Source organism: Biomphalaria glabrata, chromosome 3 (assembly GCF_947242115.1).
Source record: "Biomphalaria glabrata chromosome 3, xgBioGlab47.1, whole genome shotgun sequence".
Classification (NCBI taxonomy): domain Eukaryota; kingdom Metazoa; phylum Mollusca; class Gastropoda; family Planorbidae; genus Biomphalaria; species Biomphalaria glabrata.
The window spans coordinates 41950223-41970787 of NC_074713.1; the positions used below are offsets into that span (position 1 = coordinate 41950223).

Consider the following 20565-nt stretch of genomic DNA (forward strand, 5'->3'; position numbering starts at 1 on the left):
ATGTTACAAACGCAAAGACACATATGGTTAAAGTGGTAACTGAATGTAACACACACACACACACAATAAAGTGTTAACTGAATGTAACACACACACAGACATGGTAAAAATGGTAACTGTGAATGTTCCAGACACACAAACAAACATGGTTTAAGTGGTAACTGTGAATGTTCCAGACACACACACAAACATGGTTTAAGTGGTAACTGTGAATGTTACAGACACACAAACATGGTTTAAGTGGTAACTGTGAATGTTACAGACACACACACACACACACACACAATAAAGTGGTAACTGAATGTAACACACACACAGACATGGTAAAAATGGTAACTGTGAATGTTCCAGACACACAAACAAACATGGTGTTAGTGGTAACTGTGAATGTTCCAGACAGACACACAAACATGGTTTAAGTGGTAACTGTGAATGTTCCAGACACACACACAAACATGGTTTAAGTGGTAACTGTAAATGTTACAAACACACAAACAAACGTGGTTTAAGTGGTAACTGTGAATGTTACAGACACACACACACACACACAATAAAGTGGTAACTGAATGTAACACACACACAGACATGGTAAAAATGGTAACTGTGAATGTTCCAGACACACAAACAAACATGGTGTTAGTGGTAACTGTGAATGTTCCAGACAGACACACAAACATGGTTTAACTGGTAACTGTGAATGTTACAGACACACACACACAATAAAGTGGTAACTGAATGTAACACACACAAAGACATGGTAAAAATGGTAACTGTGAATGTTCCAGACAAACAAACAAACATGGTTTAAGTGGTAACTGTGAATGTTACAGACACACAAACATGGTTTAAGTGGTAACTGTGAATGTTACAGACACACAAACAAACATGGTTTAAGTGGTAACTGTGAATGTTACAGACACACACACACAAATTAAAGTGATAACTGAATGTAACACACAGACATGGTAAAATGGTAACTGTGAATGTTCCAGACACACAAACAAACATGGTTTAAGTGGTAACTGTGAATGTTACAGACACACACACACAATAAAGTGGTAACTGAATGTAACACACACAGAGACATGGTAAAAATGGTAACTGTGAATGTTCCAGACACACAAGCAAACATGGTTTAAGTGGTAACTGTGAATGTTCCAGACAGACACACAAACATGGTTTAAGTGGTAACTGTGAATGTTCCAGACACACACACAAACATGGTTTAAGTGGTAACTGTAAATGTTACAAACACACAAACAAACGTGGTTTAAGTGGTAACTGTGAATGTTACAGACACACACACACACACAATAAAGTGGTAACTGAATGTAACACACACACAGACATGGTAAAAATGGTAACTGTGAATGTTCCAGACACACAAACAAACATGGTGTTAGTGGTAACTGTGAATGTTCCAGACAGACACACAAACATGGTTTAACTGGTAACTGTGAATGTTACAGACACACACACACAATAAAGTGGTAACTGAATGTAACACACACAAAGACATGGTAAAAATGGTAACTGTGAATGTTCCAGACAAACAAACAAACATGGTTTAAGTGGTAACTGTGAATTTTACAGACACACAAACATGGTTTAAGTGGTAACTGTGAATGTTACAGACACACAAACAAACATGGTTTAAGTGGTAACTGTGAATGTTACAGACACACACACACAAATTAAAGTGATAACTGAATGTAACACACAGACATGGTAAAATGGTAACTGTGAATGTTCCAGACACACAAACAAACATGGTTTAAGTGGTAACTGTGAATGTTACAGACACACACACACAATAAAGTGGTAACTGAATGTAACACACACAGAGACATGGTAAAAATGGTAACTGTGAATGTTCCAGACACACAAGCAAACATGGTTTAAGTGGTAACTGTGAATGTTCCAGACAGACACACAAACATGGTTTAAGTGGTAACTGTGAATGTTCCAGACACACACACAAACATGGTTTAAGTGGTAACTGTGAATGTTCCAGACACACAAACAAACATGGTTTAAGTGGTAACTGTGAATGTTACAGACACACACACACACACAATAAAGTGGTAACTGAATGTAACACACACAGAGACATGGTAAAAATGGTAACTGTGAATGTTCCAGACACACACACAAACATGGTTTAAGTGGTAACTGTGAATGTTACAGACACACACACACACACACACACAATAAAGTGGTAACTGTGAATGTTCCAGACACACACACAAACATGGTTTAAGTGGTAACTGTGAATGTTACAGACACACACACAAACATGGTTTAAGTGGTAACTGTGAATGTTACAGACACACAAACAAACATGGTTTAAGTTGTAACTGTGAATGTTCCAGACAGACACACAAACATGGTTTAAGTGGTAACTGTGAATGTTACAGACACACACACACACACAATAAAGTGGTAACTGAATGTAACACACACACAGACATGGTAAAAATGGTAACTGTGAATGTTCCAGACACACAAACAAACATGGTGTTAGTGGTAACTGTGAATGTTCCAGACAGACACACAAACATGGTTTAAGTGGTAACTGTGAATGTTACAGACACACACACACACAATAAAGTGATAACTGAATGTAGCACACACACAGACATGGTAAAAATGGTAACTGTGAATGTTCCAGACAAACACACAAACATGGTGTTAGTGGTAACTGTGAATGTTCCAGACACACACACAAACATGGTTTAAGTGGTAACTGTAAATGTTACAAACACACAAACAAACGTGGTTTAAGTGGTAACTGTGAATGTTCCAGACAGACACACAAACATGGTTTAACTGGTAACTGTGAATGTTACAGACACACACACACAATAAAGTGGTAACTGAATGTAACACACACAAAGACATGGTAAAAATGGTAACTGTGAATGTTCCAGACAAACAAACAAACATGGTTTAAGTGGTAACTGTGAATGTTACAGACACACAAACATGGTTTAAGTGGTAACTGTGAATGTTACAGACACACAAACAAACATGGTTTAAGTGGTAACTGTGAATGTTACAGACACACACACACAAATTAAAGTGATAACTGAATGTAACACACAGACATGGTAAAATGGTAACTGTGAATGTTCCAGACACACAAACATGGTTTAAGTGGTAACTGTGAATGTTACAGACACACAAACAAACATGGTTTAAGTGGTAACTGTGAATGTTCCAGACACACACACAAATAAAGTTTAAGTGGTAACTGTGAATGTTACAGACACACACACAAACATGGTTTAAGTGGTAACTGTGAATGTTACAGACACACAAACAAACATGGTGTTAGTGGTAACTGTGAATGTTCCAGACAGACACACAAACATGGTTTAAGTGGTAACTGTGAATGTTCCAGACAGACACACAAACATGGTTTAAGTGGTAACTGTGAATGTTCCAGACACACACACAAACATGGTTTAAGTGGTAACTGTGAATGTTACAGACACACAAACAAACATGGTTTAAGTGGTAACTGTGAATGTTCCAGACACACACACAAACATGGTTTAAGTGGTAACTGTGAATGTTACAGACACACACACACACACACAATAAAGTGGTAACTGAATGTAACACACACACAGACATGATAAAAATGTTAACTGTGAATGTTACAGACACACACACACATGGTTTAAGTGGTAACTGTGAATGTTACAGACAGACAGACAGACACACACACACACACACAAACATGGTTTATAGTCCAGTGATTAAGGAAGGTGTGTCTAATAAGATTCAACAGTTAATAGTCCAGTGATTAAGGAAGGTTTGTCTAATGAGATTCAACAGTTTATAGTCCAGTGATTAAGGAAGGTCTGTCTAATGAGATTTAACAGTTTATAGTCCAGTGATTAAGGAATTTTCTACTCCTATGGACCCAACAACAGCTTATAGAGAGAGCACCTATCTTAGCAAAGGCATTCCCACCATAGTTAATGCACAGGCTTTCATCTTATCCAAACAACAGTTGGTTAGGACTGCAAGATGCTAACATCTTAAGGGAGAACTGCGCTGTTCATTAACCTTACTCTCTTGTCCTGACAAAGCATGTTCCAGTGACATTACTAAATAAGGGAAGGTTGTGATATGCATAGTTGTATTGGATGACCACTACTTCTTAGTGTAGTTCAGTAGCCTACAGTGTACACCAAATCATATGACTGCCTTTTCCACATATACTGACATGTCCTGTATATACATTTCAAAAATTCCTCACTCAAAATTGAAGTCAAACAGATTTTTTTTAATGCACTTAAAGCTTTCAAACACTATATAATACACTTCCTATACCATGTCCATGAGTTGTAGGACTTGTAGTGATATTTTTAGATCACTGTCTATGAGTCCCTCAAAACACAATACTTCTTTTGATGCCAAGCATAGACATTTTTAAACAGTCATGAACTGCATACATGAACTTACTCTTACAATCTCTAGATCTAAGCTCTGAAGTTCAGCCCAGACCTCCAGTTTTAAACAGTCATGAACTGCATACATGAACTTACTCTTACAATCTCTAGATCTAAGCTCTGAAGTTCAGCCCAGACCTCCAGTTTTAAACAGTCATGAACTGCATACATGAACTTACTCTTACAATCTCTAGATCTAAGCTCTGAAGTTCAGCCCAGACCTCCAGTTTTAAACTGCCATGTACTACATATAATGAACTTACTCTTACAATCTCTAGATCTAAACTCTGAAGTTCAGCCCAGGCTGTAGCAGACACAAAGTCACCAGCTTTTTCTAAGACCTTCAAAATGTCCACAGGGTTATCACAGCAGTATGTGGAGATCTGAGGACTGGCAGTCAATGCATCTAGAGTTTTACTCAGCTGTTGGTCTGAGCAGTTGAGTGTCGAGTCTGTTGCCTCTGGAAGTAGTCTCTGTGCACAATCATAAATCTGCAAATGTCACAAGAACAATAATTTTCTTTTTAAATTAAAAAAAATATATTTATATTAAATAAAAGTAATAAGATTGACCCTTTAAACCCAAGAACTTGAATTTAAGTTGGTGTCATATGAAAAAAATGATGCCCTAAGATATACAAATTTCAGTTTCTTCGATCAAATTTTTAATCCACATAACTGGCTAGATAAGACTGTATATAAAATATCAAGAAAAAATTAAACTATATAGTGCCATAGGAGCATAGCACCACAAACAAACTTGGTGTTAATCAATTTAATTAAGTTGGAATAGACACATATAGAAACCTTATTAGTAAGAGATTAAGGAAATCAGGTTTAAGAGTTTGGTAGCCCAGGGTTCAAGAGCTACATCTTTAACAAAACAAAATGTATAAGAAACATATGATTATCATAGACATACTGGTGATGTATTTGTTTTGATAGCAGTTTAATAGAATAACACAACTTCCAGTGATCACAAAATGTAAAGTTCCCCTTTCAGACCTTGTGATCTATGGGGCAGATGATGTAACAAAGCTATCATGTGGCCAGCACAATATCCAACTGCCTTTACTTTCCCCCAACTAATGTCAGGTACCCATTACAGTTAGGGAGACTCAGAGGCATCCTAAAAATCCCCCAAATTCAAAACCAGTCTTCACCGAGATTCCAACCCAAGACTCCTTGGTTTGGAAGCCAAGTGCTTTACCACTCAGCCACCAAGAGATCATAAGGTAATACAAATGCATTTTGAAACAATATTTCAATATTATATTACAAGATTTAAAACAATGTCTAATTATTCAGTATAACAAAGTTTGAAGGTAATATTAAAGGTGAAGTTCTAAATAAAAATCGACCAAGTTTTCATTCTAATGAAAAAACAAATCCAAAACTAGTCGTAGGTCATAGTGGTAGATAGTAAAATAAGTCAGTAACTTGGTGTCCTAATCACAAACATTTCAATGTGAAGGTGAACACAATTCTCTCCTTACTACCTCAACATCATGTCACAAGTCTAGGTCAATGATGTTTTCAAAATATTCTTTCTAATCATTGACAAGTAAAGCACATTAAAAGTGTTCATTCTTGTAAATCACTGAAACAGTAAATCACATTGAAAATGTTTAAATACTTGCTCTATGACACATAAATGATTAAAAACAACAATATTATGCCACCTACTTTGCAGTACAAACTGTACAGTTGAAACTTGTTGTACACTGCCAACCACAGGCCTGACTTTTGGTCCAGTTGATTCAAACACAAGTCTAGCAAGTCCTTGCTGACAGCTATAGGAAGTAGATCACATATAGTCAACAGTGTTCTGGCCTGAATAAATGGGTTGTAAAACTTTTTAAGTCCATCTGCTACCTTCACGAGCTGACTAGTCTGAAGAAGAGAGAAAAATAATCTGGTTTTAAAAAAATGTAATACCGGTAATGGCAATGTCTTTGATTCAAAACATTAAGGATGAGTGCAGTGTTTCAATTGACTATGTGACCTGCTATTTTATGCATCTTATACAGACAAAAACCGTTGTTCACCTAAAGTCTATTTAACTTTTCTTTTCATCTCCTGCACCTGTCTTCAATAAGGGATTTTCTTGGGGTCTCAAATGTGTGTCCCGCAGCCTTTGTGCGAGCTCTCCAACTGTCTCTCTCAGAGGCCATCTGCTGCCAGCTACCTTCCTCTACGCCAGTGAGGGAGAATTGACTCATCCTCCTTTAAGCTCGCCAAAGAAGATCGCTGCTGTTGTCTCCCATGCAGGATAAGTGTCGGACCCAGCACAACTGTCGAATGGTAATGAGTGCTATCTGTCTAGCACGGGCCTCCATCAGAGCATAGTTATTGGTAATGTAGTCTTGCCAGCGCATGTCCATTATGGAGCGAAGACGCCTTTGATGGAAGCATTTGAAGAGCCTTAAATGCCTTCGATAGAGCACCCAGGTCTCAAAGCAATGTATATTAAAAAATGTAGAAGTGTTATAAAATAAGAACACTATTTAATTTATGCCATCAGTAGGGTGATTGATGCGATACCAGTCAACAGATGTATAGCCTAACAAAGAATAAAATGGTGGCCTAGCAAAAGGTAGTTGGACAAGAAAGCATTGTTATAAGAAGGTCTTACACTTGCAATAGAACTCACACTTAACATAAGATCATCTGCTACATTATACTACAACAGCTCCTAATAAACATGGAAGGATAAGGTTAAAAGGTTAAAGTTCATTGAGATTGTTGATAAAAGGATAAGAGGAATAGTGAGGATATTGTTTAACAAGTCTATGTTACAATGTGAGAGGTTAAAAGAATCATTAGGATGCATTTTGTCTAAATAGTTACAACCAACCGTTTTGCACTGAGCTATTGCCCAGCAACTCAGGACAAAGTCGTGGAGTATCTGCAAGTGGATGTGGTCACTGACCACACTAGATGGCAGGCTCCTCAAGATATTTAAAGTCTCTGTCCACTTTTGATCTTCCAGCAGCTGGTTGGCCATGTCCTGAATAACACACTGAAACTGGACACTGTTGGGTAAGCTGAACATACACAGTTTGACCTGAAGACACAAATACAGATACAAATGTGTATATATAAAGACAGAGATAATGATTTATTTAGCCGACCAAGAAAATAGCAGCATAAAGTAGAAAAACCATTTTTCTATTGCTCCAAATAATAACAAAGCCCTAAAAAATAAGGGAAACTGGAATTTTTATTTTAGATTGAAGTTTTAGTTCCTCCCCCTCTGATGGGAACCTGATGCAAAAAAAAAACCAAATTTGTGAAAATGAAGCTTAAAACCCAAAACCTAAGTCTCAAAGAAAACTATGGTCTAGCTTAATGCAGAGAACTTTATATTTTATAATCAATTTTATTTATTTATTTATCAATGGTTAGGGTAAAGTTCATGAAATTAAAAACTGTACTTGAAATTTTTACCTGATCACCAATATCATTGGTAACAAATTTTAAAATGGGTTCTCGACTTTCCAACAGTTCAGAGTTTTCAGCCCCTGCTAAGGGAAGAATATAGTGAAGCAGGTGGCGCTGAAGGATGGGGTAGTCATCAGTGAGGCGCTGGTAGCGGTAACTTCTAATGTCAACAAGGCTAATGTCAGATGAGGACCTGTGCATCCTGATCAGGTGTTCATTGTAGTGCCCAGATGTCTCTGGCTGATTGAAGTGGTCATCTGTGAACTGCTGCTCAATGTTGTCCAGGTTATCAGCACACACCAAGCTAACCATGGTGGCCACCAGTAGAGAGTCCTGTTTGACATACTCCAGTGTAACAGGAGTCAGGTTGTACACTGGGAGCTGCAAGCTCCAGCCTTGACCTGATTTCTCATAAGAGTTGGTGAAGGGATAGAGGGACATTTTACGTTTCTTGGGAAGGATGGGCTCGATCTGGCCAGTTTTAACATGATGAATGTCAAAAGTAAAAGAAAAAGAATTATCAAAGTAATCTACTTCCCACTGGAATGGTAATTCTTTGGTATCTGTATCTGAAATAGATATTTATTAGATATTTTCAAAAATCAAGCTTTTATATTAAAAGAAATATTTTGCATTGTACTCTTTGGTCAAAAAATCTTTTCAAAACTTGAGAATAAACTCCTAAGGCACAACTACAATCCCACTCTATGCTTTAAGCACTTACAAATATGTATAAAAACATAACTAAGCCTATACTTTCTATCCTCCTAGCACATCAGATATCTATGACTTTCAAATATAAAAAAAAGGACACACTCTGAAACTGGAGCTTTCAGCTAAGAACTGAAGTTCTCTGTGAAGTCATCACAACAGTTACTTTAACTAAACTAGAAATGAAGAACCAATCTTTGAAGGGTAAATAAAACAATAAATAAATATAGAAATTAAATACTAATATTTTTTTCTTAGGAAATAATAAAAATACAAAATGTATTATTTAGTTACCAATAGGTTCACTTTGGGAACTCTCTAGTTTTAAAAGTTGCTGTAACTGTGTTTGTTTTTCAGCACTGATGTACTCCAGCAACCAGGTCAACAAACTTATAGAGTTCCCTTTCCTTGACTTGTCAATAAATTGTTTTTCCGACCAGAGTAACAGTTCTGGTACACAAACCTAATAAGAGGTTAAAAAAAATTATTACAAATCGCATAAGCTGTAAATGTTCCCATGTTCATAGGAAAGTCAGCCAACACTCAAGATGTGACGATTTTACAATGTATAGATGACACAAGTCCACTCAATAGCTATAACTTAAAAGAGCAGATGAAATGGAGTCTCTGTGGCCAATGATAGAATAAGAAGAACAGCCAATCTCTTTCACTCTTCCAAACAAGTTTTATATATCCAATATCTTCTACATTGACCTTTTATATCATAGTGTGACTCAAAAAGAGGGCAAGTAACTGCTCTACCATTTAAGGGACACATCTCTAGCTCTGAACTTAAACAGAACAGATGTTGACACTTCTTTGGATAACTTGGGCCAATAAAAAAAAAACTGAACAGAAAATTTCCACCAGCATTGTTACATGACAGCAAATCAACAAGACTCTATTCTTGACATGATTAAAAACTGGGCACCAATACCCAAACTGTAAAATTAAAACATGACAGTTATCAGAAAAAGAAATAAAGAATAAATCTGGAAAGCATGGGAATATAGTCAATTGCATACAAAATGACAGCATGTCCAACTTCATCAGAATCTGCATATCTGGGTTACCATAACAGAGTTGCAAAGCTAATTCATCAGAATATGCAAATCTGGATTACCATAACCAAGTTGCAAAGCTAATTCATCAGCATCTTTCCTAAATACATGATCTGATAAAGACAATAGTCGAGAGATATGAGTGTCAATTACCTCCTCTTTTGGGCTAGGTTGATATAAACAGACAACACAGTAGATATCAATACATTGGATCTACTCATTATTGAGAAACAAAAAATAGACAAGACATTAAACTTGTATTTAAGATAATAACAATAATATAAAGCTTTATTGTCCCTAAAGGAATCTGTTCTACAATTGTATTAAACATGTTTAAGTCTACAAATGTTAATGGATTCAAACTTACTTTTTCTTTCTCTGCTGAGACCATGACTGTGTGAGACAGATATTCTTTCATGGCCAATTCTATCTGGGACATGACTGTGCTGGGTTTGAGAACCTTGAGAAGAGGACAACATCAATGTTAAGTTTATTTCACACAGTGAATATATCAATGTTGAGTTTATTTCACACTGAATATATCAATGTTAAGTTTATTTCACACAGTAAATATATCAATGTTAAGTTAATTTCATTCACAAAATAATAAAGTATAACTTTCAAGTTTTTAAATGTAAGATATTTTTTAATTTAAAATAATTTGTCACTGTTGTACCCTTAGGGGTGGAGAAGAAATACATCCAGTATTGATGGCAAATAGTTTTCTTGGTTCAGGCAGAGGGGCAAACTTCTTCCAAGGATCATCAGAACTTAGAACTGAGAATCAAAATGAAATAAAAAATATTGAAAGAAATTTATATGAAAAGAAAATGTTTATGTCCTAGTAGAAATTTAGAAGCTTATCTCTAATACTGATAGCATGTTCATGAAGTTTATAAGTTTTAATAGTAATCTGTAAGTTCACAAAGAGACAGTGTTACTACAGCGATTAGACCCACAATGACCTGCTAACTGTAAAAAATTGCAAACTAAAACTCTATGTCCATATTACAAGGTCTTCAGGTAAAGACCTTCCTTCAGGGAACAGTACCAGGAAAAAGAAGAAGAGGCAGACAGAGAAAGTAATGGGAAGATAACATAAAAGAATGGTTCTATCCAAGGCAAAAGAGGAATAAAGAAAGACAGTCAACAAATCTTGTGTGGTGCCCGACCCAACAGACTAACGGATAGGTGATGATGGTCACAACTTATTTACAATTGTAAGTTAACTGTAACATGTGTAGACTGATTGTAATCTGTCAAATGAATATTGGAGTATTGTATTGCAAGCTATTAGGTTCAGTCTTACAATAAACATTGTCTTTGAAGTCAGACCTCAGACATTTTTTTGTCAAATATTTTATATATTAAAATTCATTAATCAAATCTAATACAAAAACTAAGATAATAATAAGTTTTAAACCAAGATAACAATAAGTTTTAGACTAACCAAAGTTTCTTGAAGCCAATAAATTTTTCCATTGGGCTGAAGGCTGCAACTCATCATGACCAATAATAGTAAGTAAGTCAAAGACACTGAGAAACAAACGTTTTTGTAATCAAGTGTTTTGTTTCTAATTTCTTTTTTTTTTTTTTTGACAGCTAATGAAATAATGTATTTATTTTAAAAATTAACTCATCAAATAGAGCAAAATGATCTATAATTCTACAAAGTACCTGACAACTCCCAACTGGCCTATTTGGTATGAGAACCTACTGAGGTATATTAAATAGTCTGCTGCAGCCAAAGGAAACAAATCAAGGGACTCTTCTTCAGATGGACACTTAAACAAACATGTTTAAATTTATACACAAAATAATGAGGAATAAAGCAATAAATAAAAAAAAAGAAATGTTAAACTCTACTGAAGCCAAGAAAATCCATACAAGTGGAAAAGACAAAACAACTGACACAGACAAAAACTATTTTAAAACAACACAATTGACAATACATTTAAAATGTCAATTTTGTAATTGTCAGGTGGAGTGGTTCCTAACGGCTCAGAAATATATGTAAAAGTAGACAGTGTGAGACCTTTTAGTTAAATATTTTTCCCAGTGACTTCTTTTTAACAGATATATATATATATACTGTTTTGTTTATCCTATAACAGTTTAATAATATTAAATAATTTCAAAGATATATTATTTGAATTTAATCTCAGATCACTATCTCAAGATTACAAATTCTAAACAAAAAAAAAACACATTTTTAACAGATGTTGCATATTACCTCATATCTGGCCTTGACATTGAAAAGATGACAGTGGATGAGCATCAGGTTGGTCAGGTTAATAAAAAAACACAACTTTTCTTCATTGCATCTCAGGAGAGTCAGGTCACAATGTTGAAGGCACTGAACTGCTTCAGTCAGTTGAGTGAATGTTGTCTGCTGCACAAGATATCTAGCACAAGATATGTCAAACACACTGTTAGCACTTTGCTGCCTTGAAATATCTGAAATAGAAGTTTCAAATAATGGGATTTTAAAAAAATGAAATACAAAAAAAACTTGGTTCAATGAAACTTGAATGAGCAATATCTATCTACTTGTTTATTTAGCATAATCAAAAATCAAGAACTTAAACCTAATGTTAAAATAATTAAGTACCCTTTTTAAACCTTAGGGGATCTCAGACAGACAAGGAAGGGTTGATTTCTTTCTATAGTCAATACTTTATGAGGATGTTTAGTACCCATAAGAAGAAAAAAATAACTAATTACTTTGATCCACAGCTATTTGGTGCAGAATTAAGAAGGATGAATTCATGACTCTCTTAAAAAGTTCAGAATAAAAATGTCAGTTTCTGCTACAAATAAACCCAGACAAAGATAAATAAATAAAGACAAATTTTTTAAATATTATAAAGAGTACCGGTACTGTAAAACTGAGTCTGACACTGCGTAGTGGTAATTTAAGAACACAAAAAAACCTGTGTGGTATAGTGGCAAAAATAGCTTGGACACCTATCGAGGGACTCAGGTTTGAATCCAAACTCAAGCAGAAGTGTGTTTGTTGAAGGCCTTAAGGCAGGATAGAAATGTAATATTCTCCCAGAGACCCCTTCCCAAACTGGTCCACAAATAGATTAGACCATAGTACATAAGCATAAAGGTTAGGTTAAACAAAAACAATTAAAATAACTAAAAAAATAAAATGAATTTTAAAAAGACATTCTACTAATGAAATTAAAAAAAAAACTGCAGATAAAAATGAATCTTACCTTCCATCACTGAGATAAAATCAGACAAAAGTTTCTGGACAAGTTCCTCTGGATTGCTGACATCATCCTTGGTCAATGTAGCATCCTGCTGGGATACATTGTAAACTCTTGAAGAGTTTATCTGAACCGAACTGTCTGCAAAAACATGTTCTTAATAAAAAGTGTTTGTTTATAATTAAAATAAGAAAAAATATCAAAAAGAAAAAAAAATGTTTATTGTATTGCTTTAAAAATAATTATTATAAACTGAATACATTGGAACATTCTTTTTTTTTATTATTATATAAGTAGACAAAAAAATAGTTTATGATAAACAAAAAGAAAGACACACAAAAAGATGAAATAGAAATAGAGAAAAAAGTATCACTCTGTTGGATATGTACACTAATCTAGGTCAGATAGCAATCATCTAATTCAGATACCAATAAGCTATCCCAGATATTAATAATTTAGATCAGATATGGATAATCTAGGTCAGATACCAATAATGTATCCCAGATATTAATAATCTAGGTCAGATATCACTAATCTAGGTCAGATATCACTAATCTAGGTCAGATATCACTAATATATCCCAGATATTAATAATCTAGATCAGATGATAATCTAGGTCAGAAACCATTAATCTAGGTGAGATATCACTAACCTAGGTCAGATATCAATAATCTAGGTTAGATATCAATAATCTAGGTCATTGCTTTGATTTACTTCAGTGTGTAACTGTAACTATTATACACATTTGTATCTGTTCAACAGAGAGATTGTAATAATATATACATTTACTCCCAACAAGATTTCCACAGCATTGAAAAATGTTCAGAATAAAAAACTAAATCTATCATCAACAGGTATTAAACCCAGGACCATCAGCTCAGCAGTCACAAGTTCTTCCACCATACCAATTAACTTCAACAAGTTCAATAAAAACAAACATAACTGTACAGAATGAGGTCAGAACTGACATAGGGACTTAACTAACCTGTGACTGCTTTCAAAGGTGGATGTTTACTTGGAATCTTGGGACAGCAGCTGTAGACAATTGTGTGAGTTAACTTGAGGCTCAGTTTTCCAGCCACTGCTTCCAATCTGTCCAAACCATTGCAATTTTGTAAGTAAACTCTCTATCTTAAAGAGATTTTTTCACATAAATGCATATAAATATTTATAAAAAGTCTGAATTGTCAATAGAAACTTCTATGAGAAACTTTGAATGAAGGTTGTCACAAATTTAGTATACCCACTAAAATAAATAAAAAGTCTGAATTGTCAATAGAACCTTCAATAAGAAACTTTGAATAAGGGTTGTCACAAATTTAGTATTCCCACTAAAACAATTTGTAAAGTATTTCACATAGTAATTCTTCTTCTTCTTCCCTGTTCTTCTTATTAAGTCTGAGCGTTCAATTGACTAGACCAATATATGAGATGAACTGCATAGTGGTTTCCAAATCAGGGAGCTCTCCATATAGTTTTCTTTCTATGGGGGTGTGTTCGGGCCTCTTGATAAAAGAATGCAGTTTTGAAGGACATGGTCAGCATTCTCTGGTGACACTCCATATGTGCACATAGTAATAAAATGTGCATATTATTTTATGCTACAAATAATTTTAGCTGATTCCAAGACAATCCTTCAGACTTCTTATAATAACTCTTAGCAGTCAAAAGAAATCATTTGCTCATTTAATTGATTAAGTTTACATTTTAGTGCTGAAGTTATTTTCAGATGCACTTAAAAATAATTATTTCTGAAATAATATCACTAACAAAACACACAAAATGTATTACCGGGCTGGTGCCATTTTTTTAACAAACATGAGACGTCCAAGAATGGATATAGGTCCTTCTTCCAGTACCTTAAAATAATTCTTTTGTACATCTGGTTGAAGAAAAAATTGAGATTAGATTTACAATAAAAAAACCTCAAATCATTATTATGTTGGTGTAATTATTTACAACAAAAAGTCAGATTTAGATTTTTTGTTTAAAACCTTTAGGTTTTGGGGTTCTTTTAGCTTTTAGATAATGAAACTCATGGTATTTTAAGTTTATTTTATACAGAACCAAAACCTTTCTACAAAAAAAATTTAATAACTCAAAATTTTGATAGACAAACAAAGAAAAAAGAAGAAAAAAAACCTGAGGAAATAAACAAAATGAAAACCATCAATGTAAATTGTATCGTTCCACAGCAGGAATGAAGCAAAGCCATATAGTTCTAAAAATTTATTTAACATATTACAGACTTATGGCACTGATTTGAAATATTAAAAAGATAAAAAAAACAACTATTTTATTAATGGGATAGATACCTTTCACTCCATCTTGAGTCTCAGCTACAAGGTGGGACATTTCTTTAACATGTTTGTACAGACTCAGCAAATAGTTCTTAAACTCAGAAGAGTTCTTACTGCAAAAATTAACAAGACATTACAACACATACCAAAAGATAAAAAAGCAGATTTGTGCAACTTAAAGTGTGATGAAAACTGCTTAAGACCATTCATCAAGAGGAGGACTTGTGGATTTTTTCTTTGTTCAATCCATTCTTTTCTAATGAAAACATAAACAATAGTCTATATCTAATGGTCATTTTAAATTCAGTGAACTGAAAAGCAAAGCAAATTTTGCTTATTAACAGAAACATTATAAGAGAATGAGACTAAACTAGATAATGAATAAGACCATCATGATAAAATTGCCCTTTAAGGACCAGACATATTAGAGAATGATTCATGAAGGACAAGCCTGTAAAAGTAATTCCTCATGGCTAACAGTCTCACATAATAACTGTCCTCGTGGCTAACAGTCTCACATAATAACTGTATCAAATAATGACAGTATCACATAATGGCTAAAGTAAAACTGTGACCTACTTGTGTAACAGCTGTGTAAAGCCTGCCCCAGGAGCATGTTTCTCCATTATATACATGAGATATTTGAAGGAGACATGAAGAGAGTTTTCTTCTTTCTGATGTTTTGTGGTCACTTTGGTCACAGATGTGTTGCTCTCTGTGGTACTGCCAGACACTGAAACCAATGTACACACAGAAAAACACTCTAAGATATGCCTTGGGCTAGTTTTTATTTAATACTTAATCACTCTTTAAACCTTATTGAAGACTAGAAGATGTACTGAGGAACAAATGATGTTGTTACAAAAAAAAATTGAAAGCACACAGTATAGCTGTAGATCTGTACTCTACCGTTTATTTTATATCACTCTTGTAGAATAAATAATAGCTTTTATACAAATCTTTATACAAATTTTATAAAATTGTAAGTTGCTAATAAATAAGAAAAAAAAACTAATGACAAAATACCAGCTAAAGAAATAAAAATGTCTAATGATGTAGATTGAAATCACTAAATTTGTCTTAACCACTCTTCAAGCAATCTGGCACTCTAAAGCACTGTCTTTACAGAACAAGATTCAAACCTTTCACACAAACATTAAGTCTGTCCTTCTATATGCTAGGAAACAGTCATCAAAACAAAATTAAAAAACAGACCTTCGCCGACTGTTGCCTATTCCAGATATTGGGAATCAGTTGGCCAAAAAAGATGGATACTGTCAAATTGTGGGAGAGAACCAAGCAAAAACCCAGAGCTCATTATATTAGAAAGCAAAAATGAAGCTGGAGAGGACACACCATGTAAAAGCCAAATACCAATGTTGCAAGGCAGGCTTCACAAGGAAAATGGGCAGGCCCCAAATAAACCTGGAAGAGTTCAGTCATCAGTGAAGCTGAGAATACTGGAAGGACATGGGAGCAGATGAAGAAAACTGATCAGAACCAAGCTTGGTGGAGAGGTGTGGTTGCAGCCCTATGCTCCCTTGGGGGTACACAGGATAAAGTCAAGAAATCAATGATGTATATACATTTTTAGACCAAAAAACATGATAACTTTGTCAAATAAGTCATATTACTATCAAGTTAATTCCTTACCACTGGACATACTTCCCCTGGATGACAAAGATGGTGAAGAGCCTTGATCTTCTACTGCAATGTCCATCTGCTGACCTTGTATTGTCCCAGTCAGAGTTTGCTGAACATGGTCAACAGCTCGCCGTATCTCAAAGACTGAGATGTTCAAGCTACGCATTTTCCTAACTTCAAAAGAAGAATATGCTGAATGGAAATGGTGTTGAAGGCTTTGGGTCACCAAATGATGACCACGAGAAGCCTGGTGGTCTCCCATGTGTATCAAGTCATAGAGATTCCATATAAACTGATGGCAATTCCTAACCCCAAGGGTCAACTGCTTACTGCCAGGTACAGTGACAATTTTACCAGACTTGGGAGAGGATGATGATGAAGAAGATTCAGCTAGATCAGAACTTGGTTCTGGAGAATCTGAAAGGTCATGAACTGAAGAAGGCGGCTGTGAGGGGTTGTGCTCAAGAAACTTGCTTCTGGTTTTAATTATATCCAGCATGTTACTGCAGGACTCCCAGCTATGACAGGAGGTGCACAGCAAGTCAAACAACACAGCAGAACAGGAATCCACATTAAAAATCTGGCTAAAGGTTTCTCTACAGCCTGGAGACTTGGGTTTTGGTGTGGGTGGCAAGCAAGGTTTGGACAGCAGCTCTTCTACAATGTTAGAGAGGCTGGCTGTGGCAACTCCAACAGAAGCAGCTTTGGACAAGGCCTTGACACTTCGCTTGCCTAATTTTGGAGGATGCTGTTTTACATCCCTGCTTTCAGTTTCTAAGTTCCATATTTTGCTGGAACTGCTGTGATATAAGTCAGAAAATGTCACCTCACAACATTCAGATGTTTTATCTGACAACTGAAAAAGCTGAAAAAAAAAATGATGTCTAGATGAAGCTCAAGATGCTTGATAATTCAATATGTCATGTTTAAAGTAAAACCCAAGAAACCAAAAGATTTATAGGCCAAACCATTAATAGAGGCTAATAAAATGCTTTTTTTTTTTCTTGTCAGGTTTAGATTTTAAAATACTAAAAAAAAAAAAAAAAAACTAAAATGCCTGAAAATAGAGCAGGTAAAGTACAGTTTAACAGTTTTGGTATTCATATTTAACAGACAGAGATCGCACTATATTGCTAAGATTAATTTAGTAAGATACTTATATCTTAAACTTATATCCTACATTGTATTTAGAGTTATACCTCTTTACAAAGAACTATTGAACTAAAATGAATTCTTTTATTATGGTGATGCATTGAGTTTGTTTATTCCAAACACTATTGTTGTGTATTAGTTCCCAGTGTATTTATATTGGATAAGCAATCTAACCCAAAACAAAACACATTCATTGTACCCAACCTTTTTCATGGATGTTAACTGGAAAGAAAAAAAATGTTAATTACTTGCCAACATGTATGCAACTTGTAAATAACATCTCATTTACTTATTCAATAGATTAGGGGCTAAAAAGCTTTTTTACCTTGATGACCTCTGCAGCTTGTGAAGGATTCCCTTTGATAAGACTATGAACCAAAAGACTTTCAGGGGAAGCCATCATCTGAGAGATGATGTTAGACTGAGAGACCATAGTGTAAGTACTCATGGACCTTCCTCTACTTTCCTCAGTACTTGATACTTCTGGCATTTCATAAAAGTAGAGCATAGAATTAATAAAATGTTTCATAATAATCAGTGCTTTTTTTTGTAAAAAAAAAATAGGTGCAGATACTCAGTGATATGGTGCCGGTACTCAGTGATTAATTGCCTAACTTTTAACTACTAATATATTAATAATAAATGTTAAAATACAAAAAAAGTAATAATTTTTTCCCCACATTGAAAAAGGTGCTGGTACGTACCGTTACAAAAAGAAAGCCCTGATAATAATAGCTAAAAGCATTATTAAGAGACACAAATGTGTGTTTAAAAAAACAAGTAAATCTGAAAATGTTTCTAGTTTAATGAGTGAGAAACATCTTATAAAAAGGGCTATAATGAAGCTAAACATTCCTAAAGTGGATGTCACAGATATGACCAATGCAAAGGGGTTTATTTACTTAAAATAGTTTCTGCCATTTGGAGAATGTTATGGCTGAAGAAATTAGTCAATCAATATATGCAAATTAATGTCTTGAATAAATTATGCTTAATTATTTATTAATTGTTTGTACATTAAATAAAAATTATGAGCATTATAAATCTGAATAACTTGCCTTTATCTGTTGCAAAAACCTGGCCATCACAAGCTGGCAGGAAGTGTATATCACTGTCTGTAACTATAACTCTCTCTGGCAAAATGTGTCCAGCTTCTCTGGGGATGGCATCATGGGCCACTAACTGAAACCTCCACCAAGCTTCATGGATGGCCTGGGTGAGTTTTGTTGTCCTTTGCACTAGTTGCTCTGGCTGGATGGAGGTCTTGAGGCTTCCCTGCAAAGCTGCTTCCAATGCTGGATCTACAAGTCTCTGTTTGCTGTGCCTGTTCAACTCTTTTGAGCTCACAGTAGAGAGCTTGCTTTGGATGGAGAATTTTGCAGCATTCATGTCAGCAAGAGCAGTTTTAAGCAAATGTAGAAGGTCACGTACCAAATATTCATTGGCTAGAAATCCCAGCAGCAAGTTAGGAGAAGATTCAGAGTTTGACCTTCTACGCTTCCTTTTTTTCTTGCTCAGAATTGTGTTTTCTGGGGATATTTTTTGATTGTATTGCTCAGCCTTCTTGAGGTGTTCAAATTCTAGAGTGAAGTAAGAAGATTCCGGAAGTGTATCATATGCAGGCTGACTGTTGGAATCTACAAATGGAATGTCATAATCAAGACTGGAGGAAGTCTTTGGCAAAGGAAAAGGCTTCACTGTTTCTTCCACGCTTTTAGAAATTTTCGGTGGAGACACTTTTGGGGCAGGCTCTTCGTCTGAGAAGAGAGAAATATTTAGACTGTCAAGGTTTTCAAAACTACTTTTTTTAATGTCATCATTCTCATCATCTGTCTCGAGGTCAAGGACATCTTGCAGGTCTTCATGGGTGACAAAAAGGAGAGAGAATATATTCTCTAACACTTCTAGCCTATAAGTCAGAGGTTGAAGCTGTGCCAAATGATTTCTGGTTTCTCTGAGCTTCTTTGTCACAGTTTCATGGTATAATTGGATAAAAGTTTCAGAAGTTTCACTGCTAAGTTTAGTTCCATCACCTTCAATAGGCTGCTTTAAAAGTCTCAAAAAAGGACTTGAGGAGTCCTCGCCTTCACTTGAGCTGACCTGATGATCACTCAGGAAGTGCTGGTCCAGACGTTTGGTCTTCACTACACGCTTGATGTGCACTGGGTTCATCAGCTTGTGTTCAAAGTTGGAGAAGCAGAAGACTAAAGCATCCATGACATTCTTAATGGCACAGAAACTTCTGTATACTGCCAGGTCTTTCTGTTGCTCAATATTGATTGGTTCTGAGAGAGAAAACTTTGATTCATCTTGAAATGTTACAGTTTTACGCTTCATCTCTTTGCCTGTAATGAAGAAACATTTAGATATTTACAGCTATTTATTACCAGTATCTTGAGGAAGGAAATTGAAGTTTAAGCTTTTAAAATTACCTGAAAATCTATTACATTTTGGCCACTTTTGGTTTTTATTTCATCATAATAAAATAACTTCTTTTAAATACATACTTGTTCTGTGAAAAAACATCACTCCAGCTATATTTGCTTCTTCTATTTTGTCTTTTTGAAATAAAT

The 20565-nt window shown here is 34.9% G+C and overlaps 1 protein-coding gene across 1 annotated transcript in view; it reads right to left on the minus strand.

Annotated features, from left to right (window-relative positions):
* LOC106055371 (zinc finger FYVE domain-containing protein 26-like) overlaps positions 1-20565 on the minus strand; it is a 49448-nt gene that overhangs the window by 20177 nt on the left and 8706 nt on the right. Inside the window, exons 10-27 of the mRNA XM_056025148.1 lie at positions 19051-20337; positions 18318-18475; positions 16850-17705; positions 15776-15929; positions 15212-15309; positions 14688-14778; positions 13882-13988; positions 12903-13037; positions 11912-12135; positions 11356-11462; positions 11129-11214; positions 10355-10455; positions 10046-10138; positions 8912-9080; positions 7913-8475; positions 7320-7529; positions 6149-6355; positions 4727-4954 (exon numbers count right to left, since the gene is read on the minus strand). Coding sequence (XP_055881123.1) covers positions 4727-4954; positions 6149-6355; positions 7320-7529; positions 7913-8475; positions 8912-9080; positions 10046-10138; positions 10355-10455; positions 11129-11214; positions 11356-11462; positions 11912-12135; positions 12903-13037; positions 13882-13988; positions 14688-14778; positions 15212-15309; positions 15776-15929; positions 16850-17705; positions 18318-18475; positions 19051-20337 — 4874 coding nt within the window. The remainder of the gene's footprint in view (positions 1-4726; positions 4955-6148; positions 6356-7319; positions 7530-7912; positions 8476-8911; positions 9081-10045; positions 10139-10354; positions 10456-11128; positions 11215-11355; positions 11463-11911; positions 12136-12902; positions 13038-13881; positions 13989-14687; positions 14779-15211; positions 15310-15775; positions 15930-16849; positions 17706-18317; positions 18476-19050; positions 20338-20565) is intronic.